Genomic DNA, 24,510 nt, shown 5'->3' on the forward strand with positions numbered 1-24,510 from the left:
TGTGTAATACAGGAGGAAACGAGAATCCAGCAGGCCGCGCTTGCGAACGAAAGCTTAAGGGAGAGTAAGCTCGGTCACTGAGGCGTCGTCACTCGGCTTGCTTCTCTTCGGGAGTGACTCCCCCCCTCGGCTTCCAATCCCCTACCATTTCCATTCCATCCCTCCTCGGCGTTCCTCCGTCTTCGTCTATTTCCTCTTCGCCTTCTCTCGTCTTCTCGATATCTTTTGCCCCGCGAAAACGACCCCTGTTGCCGCGGTGCGCAGCCAGATCCGCGTAATTGTTTGATGATGGTGACTGAGGTCTCGTTTCTACTCACTACGTAATAGTCACGCGATAATTACGTAACGATCTGACGACATTTTACGCGAAATATAATAGCTACTTTTAATATACTTCGTCGGTGGATTATAATACCTTTTTTTTGCTACGAAGCTGAATCCAGTCTATTATATCACGAAATGAAAGAAGTACCTACAAGACCTACTACATGGCTTACGAAAAATATACGTAGCGAAATACAAAGCAAAAAATTAATATAATGATGCATTACCTTTAACTCTGCATAAACCAAGGTGTCTGCGAAAAACTGCCATTTTTATTACTACGTCACTCGTATACAATGAATTATGCATAGTGGACACTCGAAGTGACTGAAATCGTTGAAATGTCATTGAATTCAAGTGCGGCGCAGGTGCACGCTGCAGTTGCAAAAACTTCGTTAGGAGGGAATGCAAACAATGCACGGGTTTGGACATCTCCGTTCTTTTCTTTGGCCCTTCGCGTTCACGAGCGTATCCGACCGCCTCGTTTTTCCTCCCTTTTCTTTTTCAGGCTTCACGTCGAGTTTTACACGCGCGAGTATCGCTCTCCTTATGCAAATTCGTGCGAACTTCGTTCTCTCCTTTACCCCTGTTCCTCCTCATCAATCCTTTCACCTTCTCGTTGCGTCTATGTTTCTTTGCTTTCGGAACCGACGTAAACTCTATGGTCGCAACACCGCCAATTATACCCTCGTAAATCGGCCCACCAATTTGTCACCCGCAATTCGTCCGTCTAAATTTCAACGTTCCTTATCGCGTTACTTCGACGTTTTCGCCATTTAAGTTCTCTCTTTCTCTCTCTTTCTCTCTCTTTCATGATTTCAACATGGAAAACGAAGGTCTCTAGCGGTAGCGGTCGAAAAGCAGGCGTGAGCTTTAATGCATTTTTTCAATTCTCACGAGGGAACCGCTGCCAAGCGATTACGCGCAAGGCGGAACATTACTTTCTACGTACAGCATGACGCTTGTCATGATGCTCGAAAATTGCATTTTCATTCGACGATTCCTATAATACCAATTTGCCATTTTGATCGATCTTTATCGTCCCTCAAAATGCAGTCATCTCCATTCTCCCGAATATCGTCGACGTTCTGAGATTATAACGTCTACGGACAAGTCGGATTCCTATCTACGAGCTGTGTAACACGTACAGGAATTTTTCTGTCTCGAGATACCATCGAACATCTGGCGATCTGTTAATGTTGAGGCTGCCTAGACCAACATGACGACCAGTTTCAGGCATGGCTTACGAAGTAAAGCAAATAAACAAGAATTAAATCTGGAAGGCTTTACCGCAGAGAAAAAGATTCGGATATTTCTATGCAGATTCAGTGCAACAAATGAGAAAAAAATTTATAAAGACAATAAGGAGCAAATAAAATCTAGAAGCGATTACAATGCATTTAGATCCATCAGATGAACTGCATTAAGTGAATTTTCGTTTTTCCTTTTTCTCTCTTCACAGAGAGATAATTTTTAATGGTACCGAATGACGTAATCGTTATTTACGTGAAGTTACGCTTAATAACGATGTTGATAAATACTGCAGTGAGGTCTGTGGTATCGTGTACGAATGTCGAAGCGGCGTGTAAAATACGCGCAATTAAATTTAGCGTTCAAGGAAGGTACGGAGATCTGAATCATCGGACGTATGTATAGCAACAAGTTTGACACGCCACGTCAAACCACGCTGGAAGTATTACGGAAACGGCCGGAAGCGGGACACCCGAATACTTTCTGTCACTTTCTGTTCCTCGCGTGCGCGTGAACAGGCGCGTGCGCACGTGCAACGATCGCTTCCGCAGTGAGCGTGAGCTAAGTATAGACGATGTTGGCCGACGGCATTGTTATTGCTTGCGCAGCGGCGCTGCTTGGCTTCGGGATCTGTGTTTATGAAGGGTCCGTTGCTCGGTCGAGTTATGGCCTCAGGTGTATTCGGATGTATTACGACTTCGACTAGGTCCGATCAGCAAACGAGCGTATGCATCGTAAATGTACATATTCCGACGCCGAATGTTTAGTCGCGTTTACAGGAGACAGGTTCCAATGAATGAAATCGACATCTCGGAGGAAGCTCCGCTATCCTCGTGGAACCGGCTCGTAAAACCGTCCTGGTGAATATAAGCGCTGGATTAAGATTTGCATAACCGTCGCGTTCTCGGCCCAAGTGTTTTAATATGATCGGGCTGACGCGACTTATGCATACATAGCGCGACGTTACGTAACTTTATGCAACTTCACGCTGAGATTGCAATCTCTACAAGCTCGCGATGAGCTCGAATTAGTGTAATGTATAGCGAAAACTGAGAGATGCTAGACTCAATGCGTTGATCAAAGTGAAATCCGCAAGCCTCTGACGAGCATCTGTTTAAATATCATTTTGGCTGTCCTATCTTATCAAGACATGGCGACAGAAGGATGAATATATATCAATGACATGACAGTCAAAGGCAGCTGTTCATACATGCGCTAGGTAGTATCAGAAAGCAAAGTTTGCATGACGCTTCTAAACAAGTCTTAAATCTTATTTTGTCAAATATATTTCTTTAACACTTCAATGCATTGGTACCCATATCTTTAAACAGTAAACATTTTTATATTTTTGTGCCAATTTCGCTATGACGCGAAAAATCTAACTTTTTGACTAAAAAACAGTTTTATCATAGATTTTATCTTATTTTAACTTTTATTTTTTTAGCAGAAATCTTGGGAAACACAATAAAAATTGAAAAATTATGCAGAAGAGTTAAATTAATATAAATCAAAATGTATAAGATAGATATAAATTAAATGAGAGCTTATTTTTATTTATTTATCCTGTGTTATATATATGAAATGCTGTTATATATCTATATGCGTCTTGTTCTTATTCTTATTTTTTATCTTTATATTATTACACAGAGAGAATTTTTTTCTTTAAATTTACCTCGAAAATACATTGAAAAAAAGAAGTGTTAAGATATTAAAATATTTTATTCTCCATTTTTTAAACACTTAAATTTGTTTTAATTTCGAACTTTTTTAATAGACATAACACTATGTGTTTGGATTTAAAACGTACAGTGTTTTAAATCCAAATAAGTAGTGTTTCATGTATATTAAAAAAATTTGAAACTAAAACATCTTTAAAAATGGGAACAAGAATAAAACACATTTCTTTTTACAGTGTATAGTAGTGTCCTGGAGCAATTATTTCGAAGAATATTTACGTAAATTTCTCTTTCATTAGTAAAACTATAATAAAATATAAAATAAATTTGATTAATTTTACTGAACTGTATGGTAAAAATCTTTAAAATATTGTATTGTACCATAACTACTATATTTTTCAGAATAAATTAAAAAAAAATTCTTTCCGGATATTAAATTAGGTTGTGTTTTGTCTTTACTTTTCCTTAAACATCTTCATTTTTCCTCAAATTTTCAATCATAAAAACATGTATGAATATCAGTGTTTACAATATGTAAATGTGTGTGAATATCCGCGGATTTATTGAGCTTCATAGATTTGTTAAACCCAAATGACTGCGGATCAATCATTCCTCCGAGAGTCATAAATAAAAATATCATTTCACATCATCGTGTCAAAAAGAAATGGATTAAATAAAACGAATTTTTGAAAACCTATTTTTCTGTCGCTATTTAAACTAATTTTAATTGAAAGATACCATTTTCAAATACCGTGGCACTGCAAAAATCTCTAACTATTGGTCAGAGTTCCAAGTTAACACGACAAAAAAACGATATATATTTCTGTCGTCGGATTGTGGACTAAACCGCGCAATTTCGGACGGAGCGGTTTCGCCGCGACGCATATATCACGGGAATCGGACGTGCAGATTTTTTTCAGATATATCTCGCGGCCGGCCAACACGCGGAAACCGCGTGCATGCAAAAGAAGAAAAAAAAACCCGGTCGGCGTACGCGCGTACGTGCGTCCGCCTCTTCATAAAGTCATAACTCAACCGTACCCTCCCTCCCGGCGTGCATCCCTCGGCATAACATTTAAAACGATTTCCGCTGGCAGCCGTGCCAAGACCGTAGCAGCGTTGTTTCGGGGATAGATTAACGAAACATAACGCCAGTACTCGCTACGGACTTCCAAGGGGTAGCTCAGATAATGGGAAGGGGCGTGTTGGCACCGCTCTGGCAGTTAAGCAGCATTCAGTGCCGGCAATGCCGCGACTTGGCCTCCGGGGCCACGATCGATGGAAAATTTCAGGAGTTTCGGCAACCCAGGCCTTCGAGAAACTTTATGCAACACGAGAAGAGGGATTTAACTATGAAAAGTATATCTTAATGAGATATAATCGCTTGACGCGAACAAAGTAGGGCGTCGATATATACGAGAAGTCGAGTATCACGTGCTACGGACGCGATAAATGTCCGGTGAAAATATCTCGAACGTCCCGAAGATATCGTAACTTTCTAACATTGTACGAGGGAGAGCTACGTCGAGTTAGCAACTCAGACGCCGGGGATAACGGTGTATGTCCAGTGTTATTTATGATATTACTCGCCATAAATATGGCGAGGGAAAGAAAAGAGAAGAACTATTTACGCCGTATTCGGACCTTACGATTATAAAGCACTGTTTCTTTAGCCCTTCTTTGTGCTCCGACTTTCTTCATTCGCTGCATTTGCGATTCAAGTAATGTGCATCCTCCGAGTCCTCCCAGTTCCCATAGAAGAGACATGCAAAATTTTCGTGCTACCAGGAAAGGGGTATAAGAATGCACTTATCCGGTCCTGGCATTTGCAGAGAATTCCTCACAGAAAGTCTGATGATACATCACGGACTCGCCACGTCAGTGCCATCCCCGCGATCGCGCTGCTTCCCTTTACTCAGATCGTCTCTCTTCCCTCCTAAACGGGCTCTCGGCGTTAAGAGATTAACTCGTCACGTCGAGCCATTTTAATATCCCAAATCACGGACGGGGGGGGAATCGCCAAAATTAGCCGGAATGAAACGGCATACGGCGATAAGTATCAGTTACTGTCCTTTTTGCACGCGAACGCATTTCGATTAAAAATTACAGCATCCGTCGCGCGTACGCTCGATGACCGTTCCATGAAGTATAGACGGAAATCGGAGACTAAATAAATCGATATTTCGAAGTCTCGCCCGCAAACTTGGAGCTACTCCAACGGTCTCGCTGCAAAACGAATGCAGCGTCTGCGTCTCCCGCCAGCTAATTCACGCGTATCGGAGTATTCGTAATGCCAAACAATTTTGGGTTACGAATGTTACGATATTCGCGTATTCGGAAAACGTCGCGCATACGCTGCACGTCGATGGAACTTTGCGATTAAGAAAAATATATTGCCCCTTCAAAGTTACATCTCCGACCCGGGTATGTGTGCACGCTCGCACAGTACGGCTTGACTAACGAGAGAACACTTATTAAGCAAGACCGAGATAAGACTTTCGCGGTGGAGTGGGAACGACTTGGAATGAAGTGGCATTAATGGAGCGTAATTGGTTGAAAAGTAGGTAAACTGCTTGCAGTGAACGTTGTAAACACTCACCCCTGGTAAAGTCCGCTTCTCATGCAGAGCGTTCTGGGCGCTGATTGCGCTGTCACGGCTGTAGTAGGTGAGGAACGCACAGCCTGAAAACGAAGAAAAACCTTATCTCTCTCGCGAAGATTAACTCAGGACGTAGCATCCCGTGCGGGAGCTCTTTACGTACCCCTTTTATCATAAAAGCATCGAGAGCCGCGACATGCAGACACGCGAGAATTCGGACGAGGTAATCACTTAGAGGAATATTACGACGTACTTGCGAGGCGAGGTTTATCGGCCAGTCGCGCAACGTAAAACAAAAAAGCTTTTTGCACAGCTGGTAGTTGAGATCCGTCGAAATAAAAGTTTTACACCGCTCCCTCGTGTCAACCAGGGCGGAGCGCGTTGAGTCTAAGGTCGATCATGGATAACGCGATCTTTCCCCGTCGTACTACGGTGCACTGCAATTACGTGACGCAGTCAATGTGTTATCGTAATTAGTTAGTCGGTGGAAAATTCTCATTGCATACACAGAGAAAAATACATAAGATAAATATTCCAGTCATAGTTAGTAGACATGACACAATTGTTGAAGGAAATGATAAGCATTTTAAATTAAATTTTTAATAATGTGTACGATTCTAAATAAATTTGTCTTTTATTATATTTTTATAAACACTGAATTTATATATCCTGGTTCATAAGTCGAAATCAAATCGGTTCGATTGATTTTTCGGATCGTTTGATTTGATATCGACTACATTTTCTATTAATCTTCGAAGAAAATCGATGTTTTATCAACGCTGCATCAAGTTTCTTTCGAAGATTAATAAAAAATCTAGTAGGTATCAAATTAAGTGGTCCTAAAAATCAATCGATTTCAAATCAACTAGAGAAGCTTAATATTTAAAGTTTTTGTCATTTTGTCAAATAATTGGGTCAAATAATTGTCTACTAATTGATTTATCTTACTATATACAAGTAATAATTGTAGTTACAAATGCCAAAAATTTTTCTCTCAGTACGTATTATACTTTGCGGTTACACATTCGCGAAATTTTACGCTGTAATCTTTATGAAGATCGACGTGTAAAATACGAAGATCGATGTTACCTGAAGCCGCGTTCCGGAAATGTACGTATCTCATGCAATTGCTAATCGACCAGATTCTTCAAAACCGCGAACGCGCGTCGCGTAAAATAAACATGACGTTCCCGTTAGCGAGTCCCAACGATGACAACGACGTACTCGCGTCGCACAACGCCTCGATCACCGTCAAAAAACCCGTCCGCCGAGATTTCGGCCATTGATCTTGTCAACAACGGAAGAATAATTTCTGCAGGGACACCCCCGGGAATTCATCACCCGCGCGACACGTTTCGATTCCCACGCGCGATATACCGTTACTCGTAAAACACGTCGCTTAATCGCGCCCTGCAGAACACGTTATGCGAGACCGCTACGCTATCATCTTCGTCAGATAGTAATATCGATGTAGCGACGGAAACAACCCACCCACAACCCGCCAACATCGCACTCACGCAAGCCTCGCGTAGCACTCTAGAATCAGGCCGTTATCTCGTGGTTGATATAAATAGCCCTGTATTAGTCGCACTTCAGAAGTTCATATGCTGCTTCTCCGCTACCGTAAAATTGTATACAGACTTATAATACAAAATATATTGTCTCTTATCAGATTAATTTCGAAGGGAGGAACTCGAATTGCCGCAGAGTAGCATACTTATTAAATTTTAATCTAATTCGCAAAAGATGAACGTATAAAGATTAACGATCATCATCCGTAGCAATCAATCAGTTAAAGATGTCAGTTAGAATTTGATGTAATATTGCGTAACATAAAAATATTGAAAAATACAAATCTCTATGTATAGAATCAATTCTTGCAGACCACACTCGGTTTAAGAAATAGCGCCGATATCACAGCGGGTTAAAACGATGGTAATTAACCCGAGAATATTGGACGGTACCTGAACCAGACCATTATCGGCTATCGCACTGTCGAGCAAACCCCTTGGGACCGCCTTCCTATCGGTCTGAGAATTTATTCAAAGGGCCTCTCGGTCCTATCTGATCACCATTTGACTATCTCAACACAGGGAGATGGATGTAAGCAAGCACGCGCAGCGCAAAAGCCGCGGACAGACCCCGGAGAACCAAGATTGCGCAAATATTTATGACACGACTCTATCAGTGCGATTCTGTCACTTACGGAATTCATTAAATTCATTAAATACACTCACGTGCGGTGAATCCATTCGTGTACCTACTCATATAATTTCAATTTTAATTCATGTATACCATATATTACATGCAACGTTTCATTTCTTAATAATATTATCTCGAATAGAAAAGATATCGCTTATTGCTATTTATTATATATTGTAATAATAGATACGTTTCTGTTATGTAAAATTAAGTTAGGCATTTAATACATTCTATATATACGTACGCACAGTCCTCTCCTGCTTAATTTTTTCACGCAGTAAAAAAACATTTTGTACTTATGATGGAAACAGTCCACTCAAGTCCTTGTTAAAACTTTGTGTTGTATTTTTAACATATTTGAGAGTGAATTTAGCGTAATGTGATTATTTAAATAATTTGAATTAAATTCAAATGAAAAAAAAAACGGTTCAAAAATTTAAGAAATAAAATAATATAATAAAAGACCACTACTACGAACCACTCTAGATCTTAAGTAAGAAAACCTTTTTAATAAACAATTATACCATACAACAGTTTCGACCCATATCGGATCATTTTCAATGTTAAACTTTAAGATGTTACTGGTAATCTCGCTCAACTCTCGCAATTAATTAAACATGTAAAACGCATGAAAACGCACGTAATACTCGCATGTTGAATATTAAATGATAATAATTTATCGGATTCTAGTAAATAATCTCATCCGGAAATTTATTTTAGTTGCCTTGCTCCATGAGTATGTCTTCTAATTAGAACTTCTTATCATGCCATAAAAACGGATAGATATGAAACGAATTACATGTGTGTAATTACAATATAATATCATTTCATATATCTTCTCATAACTGAGGTTTAATAATATTCCTCACAATTTAAAATAATTAAAAGGAGAGTGAGTTCAAATGTGAAAAAATAATTATTATTCGAAAGGTCTTGCAATTAACGAATTCTGAGATGTAATTTGAATTAAATTGGTATCCAACATTTCTTAATGTCAATGTAATTGATGAGTAGATGAACATCAAATAATAAAAAATAATGTGTTTTAAAACATAAATTCTAAGATGAATAAAATATGTATTAATTTAATATCAGAACTTTTATTAAAAAAATACGCTTCCATGGTTTGTTCACAAACTATGTCAGTATTATTTTTTTTTGTTTATTTTTAAAAATAATATTTGTGTTATATATACCTTCTAACATATTTATTTTATATTAACATAAAAATTTGACTGGATCGTTTAAGATACGCGAAATAACATGCGTTAAATTTTGCACCAACTTTCCAACGGTGTATCAATTATTTAATTCATACAAAGTTACTCAATTTAATTAACACATATTTAAAACTGTCGATAGATTCGCAAATCATTACATCTTATACCCGCGAAAGAAAAGAACTGAAATTCTGAATCACACTGTTTCACGACGTGATACTTGAGATGTTTTAATCTCGCACTAGGACTCCGACGACACAGTTTTCTGAGAGAGGGAATGCACCGGTATGCACACTCCCTCTCTTCCGGCGGTCTTTCTCCTTCTAAAGAGTCACGTCGCCGCAAACGAGAGAACGAGGAAGTAAGAGAGGCGTGAGACGCGCTGCGCGCACTTGTAATTTTTCATGTGGTACGTCGCACGCGTCCAGAGCTCCACACCGCGATACGTCTCGTTCGCACGTATAGAAGGTCCAACCTAAACCGGAGTAAGTTCGCGTATAAAAGCTCCCGTTCACCCGGAGGAGACGAGGGATGGAACGCGCTGTGGTGACCGAAAGTTCGCGAGGGGCTGTAGCCTGCGGCCGGTCACGACGCTACGGGTACTCGACGTCAGATACGGGAATACATGCCACGCTCACTATTTCGGAAATGCCCGAAAATATTTATAAACATCGCGGTCGCGCTTATCTTAATTGCATTGGGGAAACTGGGCTCGCGTGGCTCCCCTATTCTACGACCCGGATACCAGCGGGAATAGAAAACTTCGTCGCGACGGCAAATCGCAAGCCCCCGGGCGGGCCTTCCGAGGATGAATTAGCTCCCAGCGACGCGACAAGAACAGGGACAATCGTTTCCTCGCACGTTCTCATGAATCTCCCCCGGCCGCTTTTGTCTTTTTTTGGTTAAATTCAATCTGCGAGCGACGCAATACGGTCCACTCAGGGAAAATAAGATACTTCAACCGCAAATGGATATATACATTCGTAATGCAGTAAACAGCAGTAGGTAAGTTTGACGTGCAAGTTTAACTTTGAAATCTACTGTTTACTCCACTATCGGAGTAGCCGTTTTCGTGGTATCTATTTACGAACTGGGACAATTCAGTTACTGCCCCGTCGAAAATACAGAGTTAATAGAGTTAATTCAGTTTTATGACAAAACGTCCTCTAGATGACAAAACGTTTCATTATAATTAAATTGTCACCAAGATATTTAAAGAATTTGGAGAAAATTATCTTCCTAAATAAATTTCATTTCACTGTATAGGATAATTAACACGACGAGAGATAACGATTATACCACGTATTTCTACACACCTCCTCCTCGACATAGTCACGTCTAGTATAGGCAATTACGATAAGGCTTACGATTAGCTTGACAGCGAAGCGTCGAGTGGCGGCGCGGTCTCGTGCAAATTGCAGATGAAGCAGTTATACATTCGATAGTGTAGGAACAATTCACTGATTCTAGATAATGAAACAGCTTGTCATCGGGTATGCGCATAGTCATCTACGTGTGTAGCGAAGTTCCGTTGTATTTAGGCTTTACGCATACACGAATATGCAAAGCGCGAAATACGTGGATATACTGCGGCAAATTGATGTGTAGAGAAGTTCGTCTCGTCGCTAAGTTAGTAATGAAGATACGAAGCAAAAAGTGTATCGAAATTGGAGTCGAATGTACGGCATTCCCAATGTGATTCGCACGTCCCGTAGGTACTTATTTTCAATGAGCAAATCTAATTAATTCAATTGAGATTAATTATCATGAGCAAGTCCATGCGGGCCTCGCTGATCCTCGATGTGCGAGGCAATTTGAAAGCACGACCTTCGTAGCAATGCCTTCGTGCTTCTCTCATATTGTTACGCTCGTCGCGATTCACCGTGTAAAACTCAAATAAGCGAACAATAAGTCTCGGTAAGCGCGATATGCAAATTAAATGAGATTGAAACGATATATGTACAATGAGAAAAAAAAAGTCGAAATAAATACTCCCAAGCAAATGTCACATGTGAGGGTTTTTTAATATTTATTGGTTTTAAAAAAGTTAACTGTAATAAGAAAATATATATTTCTATAAAATATATCTCATTAATTGCAAACAAATTAGATGGCTTATTTGCTAGGAACAAGATTTTATTTCGCCCGTATTTAAATAAATATTTATTTCAGTGAAATAAATATATTTATGACAAATATATATTTAGGCATCTTTTTCTTAGTGTAACGTGATAAACTAAGAACAATATTCATAAATATATCACGCTATATTATGTTACCTTATTTAGTTTAATTTATGTCACACAAATATTATTAAACTTTCAAAATGATATAAAATCTCTGCCAGTATTGACACTGCACAATGTAGTTATTATTAATGTGTGTAACAATATGAGAGTGGCGAATCGAGTATGCATATAACAGTAAAACTATTGTTTAAATACACATGGAGAAAAGTGTCATACATTATATGCGAAAAGGTCATCGTTACAGATTCGTTACGATCCGGAGGAAAGCTTCCATTCGTCTTTAAAAATATATGACGGGGTTATGCAAATCCATTGGAGCCCGATTATAGACTGTTTTATGTTGATTCGAATGAGAACAAATACGTCGTCAGATAGACAGGTAGATAATCAAGTAGTTCTTTTCTCGTAGCTGTGGACCGCATGCGAAGAGGTTGGCAGAACCCCTGAGAGGTATGAGACCGTGAAGGAGGACTGTCTAGCTTGTGAGTTTTTGCCTATAAACCTGCCGACGTGTATCGCAAAAGAGTGGGAGAGACATATTAGATAAAGAGAGAGAAAGCAGGATGAGAGATACAAACGAGAGTTGATGGCATCGTCCGACGAGGGCGAGGTGGTTAAAGGGGGTTCAAGAGTAGAAGAGCGTTTTATTTGCGAGGCAATGCGACGGCTAATACACCAGTCACTGGACAGCGTCCAAGTCATAAAATGGATTTTATGACGCCGATCGATACAACGAGATCTCTCTCTCGCTCTCTCTTTCTCTCTCTCTCCCCCTCTCTCTCTCTCTCTCTCTCTCTCTCTCTCTCTCTCTCTCTCTCTCTCTCTCTCTCTCTCTCTCACACATACACACACACACACACACTTTCCGACAGTCGCCATTCCCCTCACTCGCCCTCCTGTCGGATGTCCGCCGATGCCCTATATCGGTCCATACCTTTCGAAGGAGGGTGGCTTTGCGAGTCCACATCGCTCATTCGAGGAAACTCGAATACGACAAAAAGAATCCAACCGATTTGTTCTTCGCGTTTTTCGAAAAGACGATAATATAATCTCATTCTCTCAATATCGATCACTAAAATTTCACACATCTATTATATTTTTTTGATATTATACGAATAGCATTTTGTAAATAAAAATTAGCATTTATGAGAAATCTAAAGTAAGAAGAAAAGTATAAAATTTTGTTTCAAACTAAGTTGCGTGTATTGTCGCAAGTTCAAAATCCCAAAGTGAAAAGAAACGCGCGAAAGTTAAATCCGACGGTGTCTATAGAGCGAACTCTTTTAACCATCGAATCATGCACTGCTTGTCGAAAATTGGAAAGTAAAAGCTCCCAAGTGACACGGTGAACAGGAATGAAAAGTTTCCCGACCGCGTAGTCGAAGAAAGAGCGCGTCGTGCCAACCAAATTGCTCTTAACCAGGTAGTAGGCAGTCTGGGAATGAGGATTTTACGGTTCTCCTAATGAATTGAAACGAAACGAGCCTCCGGCAGACTCACCCACCGGCCGCACCCACACATCACCCCCGTTATGGGGGATGTATACGAAAGTCGTCGTCCCAGTGTCGGGACCGGCTTGTCGGGGACCACGCAGAGGTGGAATTTGCATCTTGGGCGAAAATTGAAATGCACCGGTACAATGAACAGGGAAGAGTGTCCTGCGAAATGACTTTTATAATAGGGACGCAGGTAATATAGCTGCAGCAGCGGAACAAGAAGCGTTTCTAACTGACGGTACGTACACATCGCCGAGATGTGTGTGCAGACGTATCGCGGCTTTATACACATGGAAAGGTACACTAACACGTCACGAAAAAGCTCTGCGCCGGTATGTGTACTTACGCTCGCGATATCCCGGGGTGGTAATGGTTGTCCATGACAACGGAATTTTCTCTGTTGGATCTTCGCGACACATCGTCGCACGCACACAGACAATGATACGATACGCACACGAGCGTGAAAACGGAAAGGTTGAGAGCAAGCGAGTACGTGTGCGCGTGAAGGTGTGTGCGAGTATTTCTACGTCCGTGTATTTCAGCCGCACGTCGACGGCACCCCGTCGGTGTTGCGCAGAGGAAATTGAAATATGCAAATAACCGCAGCTAGGTAGCGTCGGCTCTGCGAAGGTTGATGTTTCGTCCGCGGAGTGCATCGGCGTTTATCGTCAACATACCGGACATACCCCGCGTCGAAAACGGGCTTTTTGAATATCGATAACAGCAGGTTATCCCCCTCTGCCCCTCCCCCCCTCCCGCTGTATGTATCCTGTACCCACTGTATCCGCTCGGCCGACTAGCGGCGAGGGGTGTTTACTATTTCAAGAAGGCGATCGCCCGTCCGTTTCGCGAGACGACTTCTACCGCGTTCTATGTCAGGCCATCGTTCGAAACTGAGAAACGTATGTCGCGAATGCATATATTACGAGACCACACGCTTAGACTTCCGCGTCACTGAACGCGAATGAATATTCATTCGTTCCTATTTCGTCTTTGTCGGTCGTTCCTGGCGATTAGCAACCGCGCTATTATCAGACGTCGAGTTAATTCTATTCTCCTTGGCACTTCGCAAAAGTTAGCCTCGTAATGTCGGAACGGTTTGAAGTTTCTTCGCAAAGACGAGGGAAAAGGAAGGGAGAAAGAAGACTACTGTAACCACGGAGTCTCGGTCCATAAAGCCGACGAGTGCATAAGTGAAGTGGTCGCACGAAACGGAACGGCGAGTATTCCATGCCATCGACCTACGCGACAACTGCTTGCAATGTTCGCGAAGAAAGGCTCCGTAAAAGATAAATTTTGTGACGGGCGAACTTTTATATTAAAAAGGATTAATCGAAATTTGCCGGAATGATTTCTCATAATTATAAACAGCGTTAGAAATACTTTTCTGTTTGATATATTTCTTTTACTTCTTAATAAAAATTCACATGCCTAATTTTACCTAACTTTATCATAGCTATTGCTATGGTTATCTATCGGACCTGTGTGATACAGTATCATATGACCTGTGAAATCGTTCTTGTCGCAAACCTCTGTTCCGGATCCGATCAAAGGCGGAACTCGGTCAAAGATTGCCAGCCTTTGAGAAATGCTTTTGACCCATTGTGGATAGAAATAGACCGGACAGTTCAGTCAATCAATAACCAAATTGACAATTCTACGTACTGAATCATGTCAGAAAAATTATATTAAAAGCGTTACAAGTGACATTTCTTAGATCACATTCTTGCTCTGTTTTATTCATAAAATACGAATAAAATATTTCAAAAAATAATATAGAATGTGATGTGATTATTAATACTCATGAACAGAAAAATAGAATCAGAATCTTTTTTGTGATAGATTACACTGAGAAAAAAGATTTTGATATTTGTGACTATATATTATCATATAAAATATGATCTCTATATAGAAAATGACTATAAATTATAATTAAAATATAATAAAATTATAGTAATTGTAACTATTTTCGTAATAATAATTATATAATTTACAATCATTTTCAGTATCAACTATATATATTTGTTGACAGAACTACATATTTAATTTTGATTGTGATTATGATTAACATCATAGCAATAACAAATTATAATTATAATAATATTTATAATTATAGTCACAAATACTAAAAACTTTTCTCTCAGTGTAGAAATAAAATTCAGATTTAATATTCGTTGTATTAAACATATACATGTATTTTTTTTTTCTATTCCTAATTTAGTCTAAGCTCTAAGCTAAGAAAAATTTGAGGAAAAATAGGATATCATTTTCTTGCAAATATTTATGACTACATACATAAATATGTGTGAATATCGCAATATATTGAGATCAGATCTGTAGGTTTGCTAAACCCAAATAACTGTGCGAATCAATTATCCCTGTGGGACGATTCAAAATTTGTGATATTCTGAATAACAATAATTTCATCTAATTAACTCTTGCAATTACTAATAAATCACCATTACCCTTCGTTTCTTTCAACATTTCTGCTTGCTTTCTTCGTTTTCTTCATTATAAATACGTTTCGGAGAGAGGAGAGCATTAACGTAAAATGCTCCATTGAAGGCAATTTTTATTCAAAGCGCGACGCTCAGGCAGAGCGACGCTTACTTTAAATCTGGGTTTTGAAAGTCACGAATGGTAGAAATGTAAAAATAGTCCACCTACAAAGTTATTAAGTCTCCGAAAGGGCTACCTTGCCGAAGCGTTTTCGTCGCAAGTAAGAGGGACCTCTCTTTCTCTCTTTCTTTTCCTACTTTCTTTTTATCTTAGTTTTCTTTCTACCGATGTATTCCTTATCTTTCTCTGTCTTCTCCATTTTCCTTCCTTTCCGCCTTTTGCCCTGCCCATCCGCTTCTTCTTATACAACGACCAAATTAAATACTACGCTGGGAAAATCTCCGAGGAAACTCCTCGGATATTCAGAAGCGTCTTAGATGCACTGCCACGTCCAATTTCAACTACTTTATTCGCACAGTATATCGTCATAGAAGAAGGAGACGAGAGGTAAGATACATAAAAGGAAAAAGAAAAGGAATCTTCGATATCGCGAATAGTTCCCGAAATAAAGAAGCATTTTTTGGAGAGAAATCGTGACTTGGTATAATCTTATACTATCTTTCCAATTAAGCTTTTTAAAAATTCATTTATTAATTTTAATGACATCAAGCTGCGTGACGTGGCGTTCTTTACATATAAAATGACGAATACATAGTTTTAAACCATGTATTCGCTTATATACCTGCGGCCCTGCTTTACCTATGTACAGATATAAATATGTACTTAGCCAGGATTAAATTATTTGCAGGAAGATGAAACGGCTTCGACCCGCATAGCTTCATTTCCCCAGACATCTTAAGTTGCGCCTACCGCGTGTCGATGGAAATGTGCCTTACAGGCAATTCGTTGGTCTTTCCAACGCTGACGTCAGATGTAAATACTAGATTAATTCCAGAGACGAATCGAGATATAGACAGAATTACAGAATTTTCGGAAAAATATTAAAAAAAGAAAAAATATATCGAAAAATTACACACACACACACACACACACACACACGTGGTAATTAGCTAAGCAAAAAGTAACTTTTTAAAAGAAAACTATGTTGAAAATAAAAAAATTTTTCATTTTGAAGAATAAAATATTCAAAATATTCATTTTGATTTTAAAAAATTTTACTGACTTATCAAAGTGCCCAGATATATATTATATATATATATGAAAAATATATATATGTATACATTTTTCTATAAATGCATGTAGCGTTTACATAGTGCGAAGTAGCATGGAAGATCGTAAACAAATGAATATTGCGGATAATAGAGTCGACCGTGATATATTCATCGTAGAATTCCAGCTTAATATTTCATCGGCGGCAGCTAGAACGCAAGTGTAACTTATGCCAGTTTAATGATCGAGCGCGGCATTTAATTCGGGCATTTAATAATTCACGATGGTCTGAACGAGCTCATACGTCGCGTATCGTAATGTTCGCGTGGTGTATGTTCGAAAGCTCGAATGTTAGCTTCCAGTGGGACCGTGACAATGCGTTGTATTACACCGGCTTCTACTCAGGTCGCGCTTCTCCCTCCTAGCCCTCTTTCCTCTCAGCAAGGATTAATTCATTCTCGGCGTAGCTTGTACAGTGGACTACGAGGTAGGCTATCCTTCCCCCACGAGATATCTCGTTTCCAGAAGGATGCGTACGAATTTGGCACACGTTTCTCCGATTTGCATCTATATGAATAGGCGTGGATTACGGGATTGGAATAAATTTGGCCGGCTAAGTGAGCTTGGCAATTTATACGGACACACAAGCAATGGACGCGCATCCTTATAGGTGCGTGTATATGTATGTATGTAGAAGGAACCGGCTACAGCCGCACGCAACCGAGGCGTGCTATAAAACTTTATTACGCTGCAATTTGTCTAACCACGAAGAAACGGATAGAAAATAAATCATGTTCGCGACGTTAAAAGTGTCTAATGATTAAAATTGCGAGAATTTACGTAATGCGCGCTCTTTAAAGCTAAAGTTTAAAGTTTATGGAACACAGATGGTACATATCCAAATTATGGAATATCGTAAGCGAATATCATACATCATATCATGTTAAAATACTGTTGTACTTCAATGTTCCATTAATAATTAAATATCTTATACGTGCTGTATATATGACTTACTTATATCACTCATTGTTGGATATAAAATATAACAACTAAACGATCGAATGATTCGCAAAATTCGTTCATCATTTTCGGGTTACCTCGATCGTTTACAACCGCCGTTGTCTTGGACCTTGGCGAGACTGGCCTACAATGCCGCTGTCGGCTGAACGAGAACTTATTACGATCCGTCATTTTGTCCGTTCGCCGCTCGTAACAAGCATCTTTTACGACACCACGTAAAATGGGAAGAACGATGGCGCGGCGCCATAGACGTTGATTGTCGGGGGACTTTCCTCCCTCGCGCTCTCTAGCATCGTGTCCCCTTTCTTCGTCCACTCCGGCCGCTTCTCTCTTTCTACAGTCTGCCGCCCTGAGGAAAGGAATGACGGTACATTCCCTAACGGAGGGAAACCACCGTCGCACTGAACGGGCATCCGAGCACGGTGGCAGGAAGACGTTGTTAGGGCTATTGCTCTCTGTCCGAATGAAGGACCGCTCATATTTACAAGCGACGGTAGCAAATGGTCGAAGTGGCGAGAGGGTGGAGGGCAGTGCGGACGGATGAAACATCAAGGGAACGAACCCGTCAAATCGGCCTGTGGGACCCAGCAACGATTCGCTTCTCTCTATCCGTTCCCCAATCTGCGCCATTTTTATTCCTGCTCGTCGTTGCGAGAGAAGCTGCATCCTCAGAATTCACTCGGGTGTTCTCGTCGAACGCTTCTCGCTCGTCACGATTTGTAACGGTGATGATTTTCGACGAGATAAGGTGAAGACAGGTTTCAGCGCACTTGATGGAAGAAATAGTTAAATGCTTCTAAGAGGATCTATCGACGCACATTCAACGCTCAATATCAATACACTCATATAGGTATATGCGTATTAAAGTCGCATAGAATTGTAGATTTTTCGTCGAATATAAAAAAATTGAAAATTTTTAAATAGAATTGAATTGAATGTCAACTTTGTTTACAATTGTTTTCAACGTCTCTTTCTATATATATATATATTTAAAAGTTTTCAATATACATAAGTCATCAAAAAGTATCAATATATATTAGTTTTCTATATATATAATTAGTTTTCAATTAATACTAAATTAAAGTTAAAATAGATAATCGTTAATAAATTTGTTAGTCCAGTTATCTATTTAGTTAATCCTCTTACAGATTAAATTGTGAAATAAATTGAATACAGAAACAATATAGAAGCAAATAGAAAAAAATTTCCTTCGAAATATGTCGCTTACGAACGATAAAATCTTTAACAGATTGAAAGAAAAGTTTAAAGAAACATTAAAAAAGTTCAAAGAAAAATGAACAGTTAAACTGTCGGGAGAGAACAAAAAATGGAACAAGTGTGCCTTAGGCAGACGCTTTTGGAAAAGCGTGACCTAAATAGAACGTCACCCGGCTAGATAAAGATGGTTTGAAGAGCAAGGACGCCATTAAACTACAAGCAGTGTCGCAAAAAAGTTTCATACAGATCTGAAAGTTAAAAACGCAGATATAAAAGTTCTCTTCAGTCCATTATGTTTGTTTCCATAATAAATATTACTTGAATTTATGTTTCATGCCTTTGATACAACATTACGCTGCAATTTTTTAAAACAGTATGCATAACGCATTTATATAAAAAATATTGTACGCAGATGAATGTAAAAGCATCGCCATCGCTATTTCTATGTTAGCTATTAGGAAAAACGCCTCGTTCTCATCTGCAAATTTCGCTAGTAGTCAATCCGTACAGAATGTAACGCGCGAACGGTTTCACACTGTGGCTAAATAATATTGTACTTCCACCTCTCGCACCGTGCGGTGTTTTCTCTTTTCTCTTTGGTCCATTCCGACCACTATTGTCATCCCTTTCTATCCACGCCCGTGTTCGTATGGATATTTTTATGAATCCATCGATGTATGAACACATGCAATCGTTCGCGTTTATTGTTTTTGTCAGACCGGCCCCGACGTCGGCCAAATTTGCATATTTTGTACCGGGCCGACTGTCCGGTCTATTGTGTTCAACCGACTGCTGAATTGCTCCACATCGAGCATAAGCTCGAACTTTTGCATGACAATAAAAGCCACAATAGTATCGAGCATGTTCGACTCGTATTACTAACGAAAACTCGTACAAAGAGCGAAAGAAGAGCGAATAGCAAGATTTAGAAATAGAAATCGCAAACTCTATTTTAAAACGCATTTCAATAGATTAACACTAATTATGTCTTACCAAGTTATTCAATTATTCAATAAATATTTGATAGCTTTCAGTTAATGTTTAGTTTATGAAATCAGAAAATTCTATTGTTCTTCAAATAGATTTATATAGGTTATATACATTAATAAAAATAAGTACAAAAATAAGCATCTTACTCCCCATAAAGGAAAATCGCTGACAAAACCGGATTACGCTCCATTCAATTTACGAGTGTCATTATTTTTGCACTGATATTATTATGGTGCGAGATATTATGGTCATTTGTTCCGTGTCGCGCTCGTATACACAGATCAATCGCGAAATGATTACGAACGTTTCAATTAAAATAAGTCATTCTGCCACTTTTATCAGCGCTTTACGAGCGCTGTCCGGGTTCCACGTGAATTATCTGTCGCGCTTCGCTTTCACCGTTACGATGATGTATAGGCGACCGCATAAAAAATGTGAACGAGAGCCACGTCGGGGAGGCGATATCGTGAAAAACGAGACTTTCGGGATTGCAGCGTGTACGGACGGACAAATAGTTCGATGGATCAAGTTTTAATGACCGGAACAGCCGAGCGCCGACGCCGCTATCGAGCCATTGACAAACCACTGCAGGGTTCTGGCTGCTAAAATGAATCGCGCCGTTATTTGCGAACGCATAACATTAAACCGCCAGCATAGCCGAAAGCGCGACGCCGTTATCGCGATAACAATAAGTTCACCGATACGATTGTATCCTTTGAAACTGATATTGGCGGCGATATTGATTATGGCGGCGCGATTCGAGGAAACTTATGTGATTGACGGAGATTTGGCAACGCATGCTACTAATAGCCGTGCCCCGTTTAAAAGAACATATCTGTCACTACAAATTTCAACTATTCGTTCGCCTCGCAAAATAGAGAATCCATTTTGCAATGCGATTTGACGTATCTATCAAAGCAATTCTTTCAAAGTACAAGAAATAATTTTTTTTTCTATTTCGTCTACACATCTATGTAATGTACCGAGAGACTCTACGTGAAAGAAAAAGTGACTTCATTGTCTGGAAACACCTGCTACTCCAGTACTAGAGTACCAAGTGTAGATATCTCTTATACTTTGGACTTCAGCCGTTTAATGGCAATTAAAGATAAACTCGATCTGTTCGAAAGCCCAAGTGAAGTGCTTAGCAAGTCAGCTCTTTAAGGAAACGCAGAACATCGCAGTAAGTGCCTTGAGTTCATTCTACAATCACGTAAGCGCAATTATAAGTGATTGTAGTTGTAAGGATTGACCAATCACAGATGAATACGAGGAGAATATTCGATTGTGTTTGGTCAATTCTTACAACTACTCTTATATAATTGTAGAATGAATTTTACGTTCAACAAAATGCTCTAATGATCCAAATGCGAGTTCAGAAACGATCAATTGGGTTGTGCGCACATATACGAGTCCGTCGACGAGAAAACTAACACAGCAGCGATCGATGACGCGTGATAAAAATACACTCGAGTCTTCGACGGTGCGACGTGTCGTTCTAGGCGATAAATCTCGCGATTCTAGCGCAAGGACCAGATAGAGACACGTGTCCGTTAATGGCTGGCACAGTCACCGGGTGGCGATCATTGCCAAGCCAACCTACGGTCGTCTCTATCCCCCGCGGCTACGTGCGCGGCTTTCCCAAAGCTCAACTTCCATTCCAGCATCTGTCCGCAGGTACCTTCACGTAGACATGTGTACATATACCTATCCGCGCGACCGCACATCCAACGTACGTATAGCCGTTGTGTGTTCCAAGCTTCCTCGTGTTGGTATAAACCGCCTGGATTCTCTTTTTGCGGCGGCGCGAGATCTCAACAAGGTAAAGCGGACACGTTTTCCGGAATCGCTCGAGCTTCGGCTTACTCCGTGGAATCAGATTCGACTTAAAGTGCAATTTCGATAATTCACGGTTGAAATACTGCCGCGGAATCCCAAGTCAGCGGCAGGGTCACTGTTTCTTTGCATATCGGTGACGCGACATTCTGATAAGATACCTCGACAATTTCCTATCATTCCTACAAAGGGAAATTAACTATCATATGATTGAGGTTAAAAGGAAAAGGATGATAAGGTGACGAGTGTAAAAATAGGATGACTTTATCGAATACTCAATAAAAGGCCAAATGTATCACTGTATATCATCCAAGTAGGTCGCTTTTATAAAACGATTCTAGTAATCTCGAATAGTGCTAGTTTTCCTTTTAGCATATCTCTCTCTTTAACTCACTCTACATCAGAAAGTATACGATCGTACGTGCGATACATATACATAATACATATAGTATGAGTAAACTGCATGAATCACGAACGCCAACGAGAAACGCCATGATGGGAGCAAAGAAAATAAAGGTACTTAAATCCGCCTCATTGAAGAAGGTATATCCTCCCATCTCTCTTGGTCGGCAAACTTTTTCCCCCCTTGGCGAGACAAGAAAAGAAATAAGCGCCTCGGACGAAGCGATATCCTCCGGGTTTGATTCCTCTCGGGTCGCAATCCCGCTCGGTAGATTCATTGGCTCCGTTTCAATTCCAGCCAGCGGATCAAACGCCGACGTGCGGTCGTCGGGTGGCTGGCTCGCCAAGCAGGCAGAAGGGAAGCGGTGGCGGGTACTTTGTGCCGTCGAAGGCGACGACGACGCCCAACGTCGACGCCGCCAGCGTCGCCTCCTCCGCCGCGCCGTACCGCCGTCATCGTCGTCCCCGTCGTCGCTTGCAGGAACGATCGTCACCGTCTTCGGCAACGTCTAACTGGCGACGGCGACAAAGGAGAGGGCTCGCCGTCAACGACGCGACTTGGCAACTCGTCAAGAAGCTTGTAACCCTAACTGTGCCATTGTGCGCGAGGCGCTCGCTGGAAACTCCTCTCTACCCGAACCTGTTGTTTAGAGCCTTCTTTGTTTTCCCCGCAGGGTGAACACTACCATCACCGAAGGCGCGCGTGGCACGGTAGAACGTTTGTCGTCGAACGCCGTCCTCGCCCACGCGAATGGATCTTCTTGTACCCGGACGCGTGACCGGAATCACCATAAAGTGGCACCCAAAACGGCACGGAGCTCTCAACGTGGAGAAATGCCGATGATGCCGATGATGCCGATGTAAGAAGTAATTATCTGCTTATGAACTTAACATACTTATAGCAAATTCGATTGGACACACTCTGTAACGTTAAAATCATCGTACATAAATTGTGTAAAAATGTGTGTATATAAATATAGAAACAAATTAATATAAATATAAATACAAACAAAGTAAACCGCGAAATTCTCAATATATTTATTATGCGATTTGATAAAATATTGGTATTTTGTAATTCAAAATGTTTACATTTCACTTTTATCCTTAGATTAGATCATGCCATTGCGCGTCCAACCGAATTCGCTATTTTTATTATAATACTTCTAAGATTTCCTAAAACCTTGCAATTATACATATCTAATATCTTCGTAAAACATGCTTAAATACGCAATCCGTTCGGGAGAAACGAGAAGAGAGTAAACATTTTTCGTTAAACAGCCACGCGAATCTCCGCTGCACAATCGACACACGTAACTCGCTCGAAACAAAATTTGTAGCCTCGAAATAGCCGCGACGACAAGTTAATCGTCGTTGTGAGACGGTCTCCCCTCGACTGGCGTTTGTCGAAAAATGAGAGAGCGATGACCTGCGCTCTACCTGACCGAAACGTAGAAACGTAGTGAGATACGATCGGTGATTTCGTTGTGCCAACTGGTCTGTGCACATCGGGGTGCACGCGAAGTGCACACATTTAGAACAACAAGTCTTTTTCAGCAGATGGTGCGCATCGGCACTCCCATAAACAAGCCGACGCCGCGGTCTATAGTCACCAGTCTCTTCTTCGTTCTTTCTCGCACCGTCCCTTTTCTCCTTCTCTATCTTCCGTTCATCCTTTCTGTTTCGCCCATTGCCATTTCTCTTCCTTTTTCGCTGCTCTTCCGCCCGCCGTCGTTTCTCTTCCCTCTTCTTCCGCCCGTTGTTCTACCACGTCCAAGGAAAGCCAATAAACTATCGAATTCCTCCGGTATATTGCGAGACTCCGGGCTGCCGCTTGGAACCAGCAACAAGTCCCGCGTTCTTATATTCCACGAGTCGTCCCTTCGCCTGAACAAACGTTCGTACTTTCGCAAATTACCGGCCCGTGGTTACGTGCACGCTCACTAGCTGCGAAAGTGGAACGAAGGGAAAATCGAATGGAAAAAGGAAAGTGAAGCGATATATATGGGGCGACCATCGTCGAACACCACATTCCCTCGCAAACCGGGGATGTGTGGAATCAACCGAGACGACATTGTGCGAAAAGTTTGTGTGCGGTAGATCGACAATAAATATTATTTCATTACAGTCAGCAGAAATCCGCTAACGTCCAGATTTCTTGCAATATCGAAGTATGGCGTATATAATAGCATTTCATGTGCTTTCTTCGGTTGAATTCACGCAGTCTCTTTTACTTTCCACTACTTAAAATTGAAAATCCAGATCACGATCAGTTTTCTTCTTAATATATTGAGACTATAGATATAGTCTCAATAAACTAAGCTAAATAAGAGAACTAAGAGTAAAATTGTACATAATATA

The 24,510-nt window shown here is 40.5% G+C and overlaps 1 protein-coding gene and 1 long non-coding RNA gene across 4 annotated transcripts in view; one reads left to right on the forward strand and one right to left on the reverse strand.

Annotated features, from left to right (window-relative positions):
* Nucleotides 1–24,510, reverse strand: part of LOC105153220 (CUGBP Elav-like family member 3) — a 448,428-nt gene that overhangs the window by 377,661 nt on the left and 46,257 nt on the right. For all 3 annotated transcript variants that reach the window (XM_087414569.1, XM_087414570.1, XM_087414568.1), the window contains exon 2: nt 5,851–5,933. In XM_087414569.1, the coding sequence (XP_087270695.1) occupies nt 5,851–5,933 (83 nt within the window). The remainder of the gene's footprint in view (nt 1–5,850; nt 5,934–24,510) is intronic.
* LOC147907095 (uncharacterized) overlaps nt 5,942–24,510 on the forward strand; it is a 55,815-nt gene continuing 37,246 nt past the window's right edge. The window contains exon 1 of the long non-coding RNA XR_015547749.1: nt 5,942–23,012. This is a non-coding gene — a long non-coding RNA (uncharacterized LOC147907095). The remainder of the gene's footprint in view (nt 23,013–24,510) is intronic.

Source organism: Acromyrmex echinatior, chromosome 16, assembly GCF_024713525.1.
Source record: "Acromyrmex echinatior isolate Ae372 chromosome 16, ASM2471352v2, whole genome shotgun sequence".
NCBI classification, from domain to species: Eukaryota; Metazoa; Arthropoda; class Insecta; order Hymenoptera; family Formicidae; genus Acromyrmex; species Acromyrmex echinatior.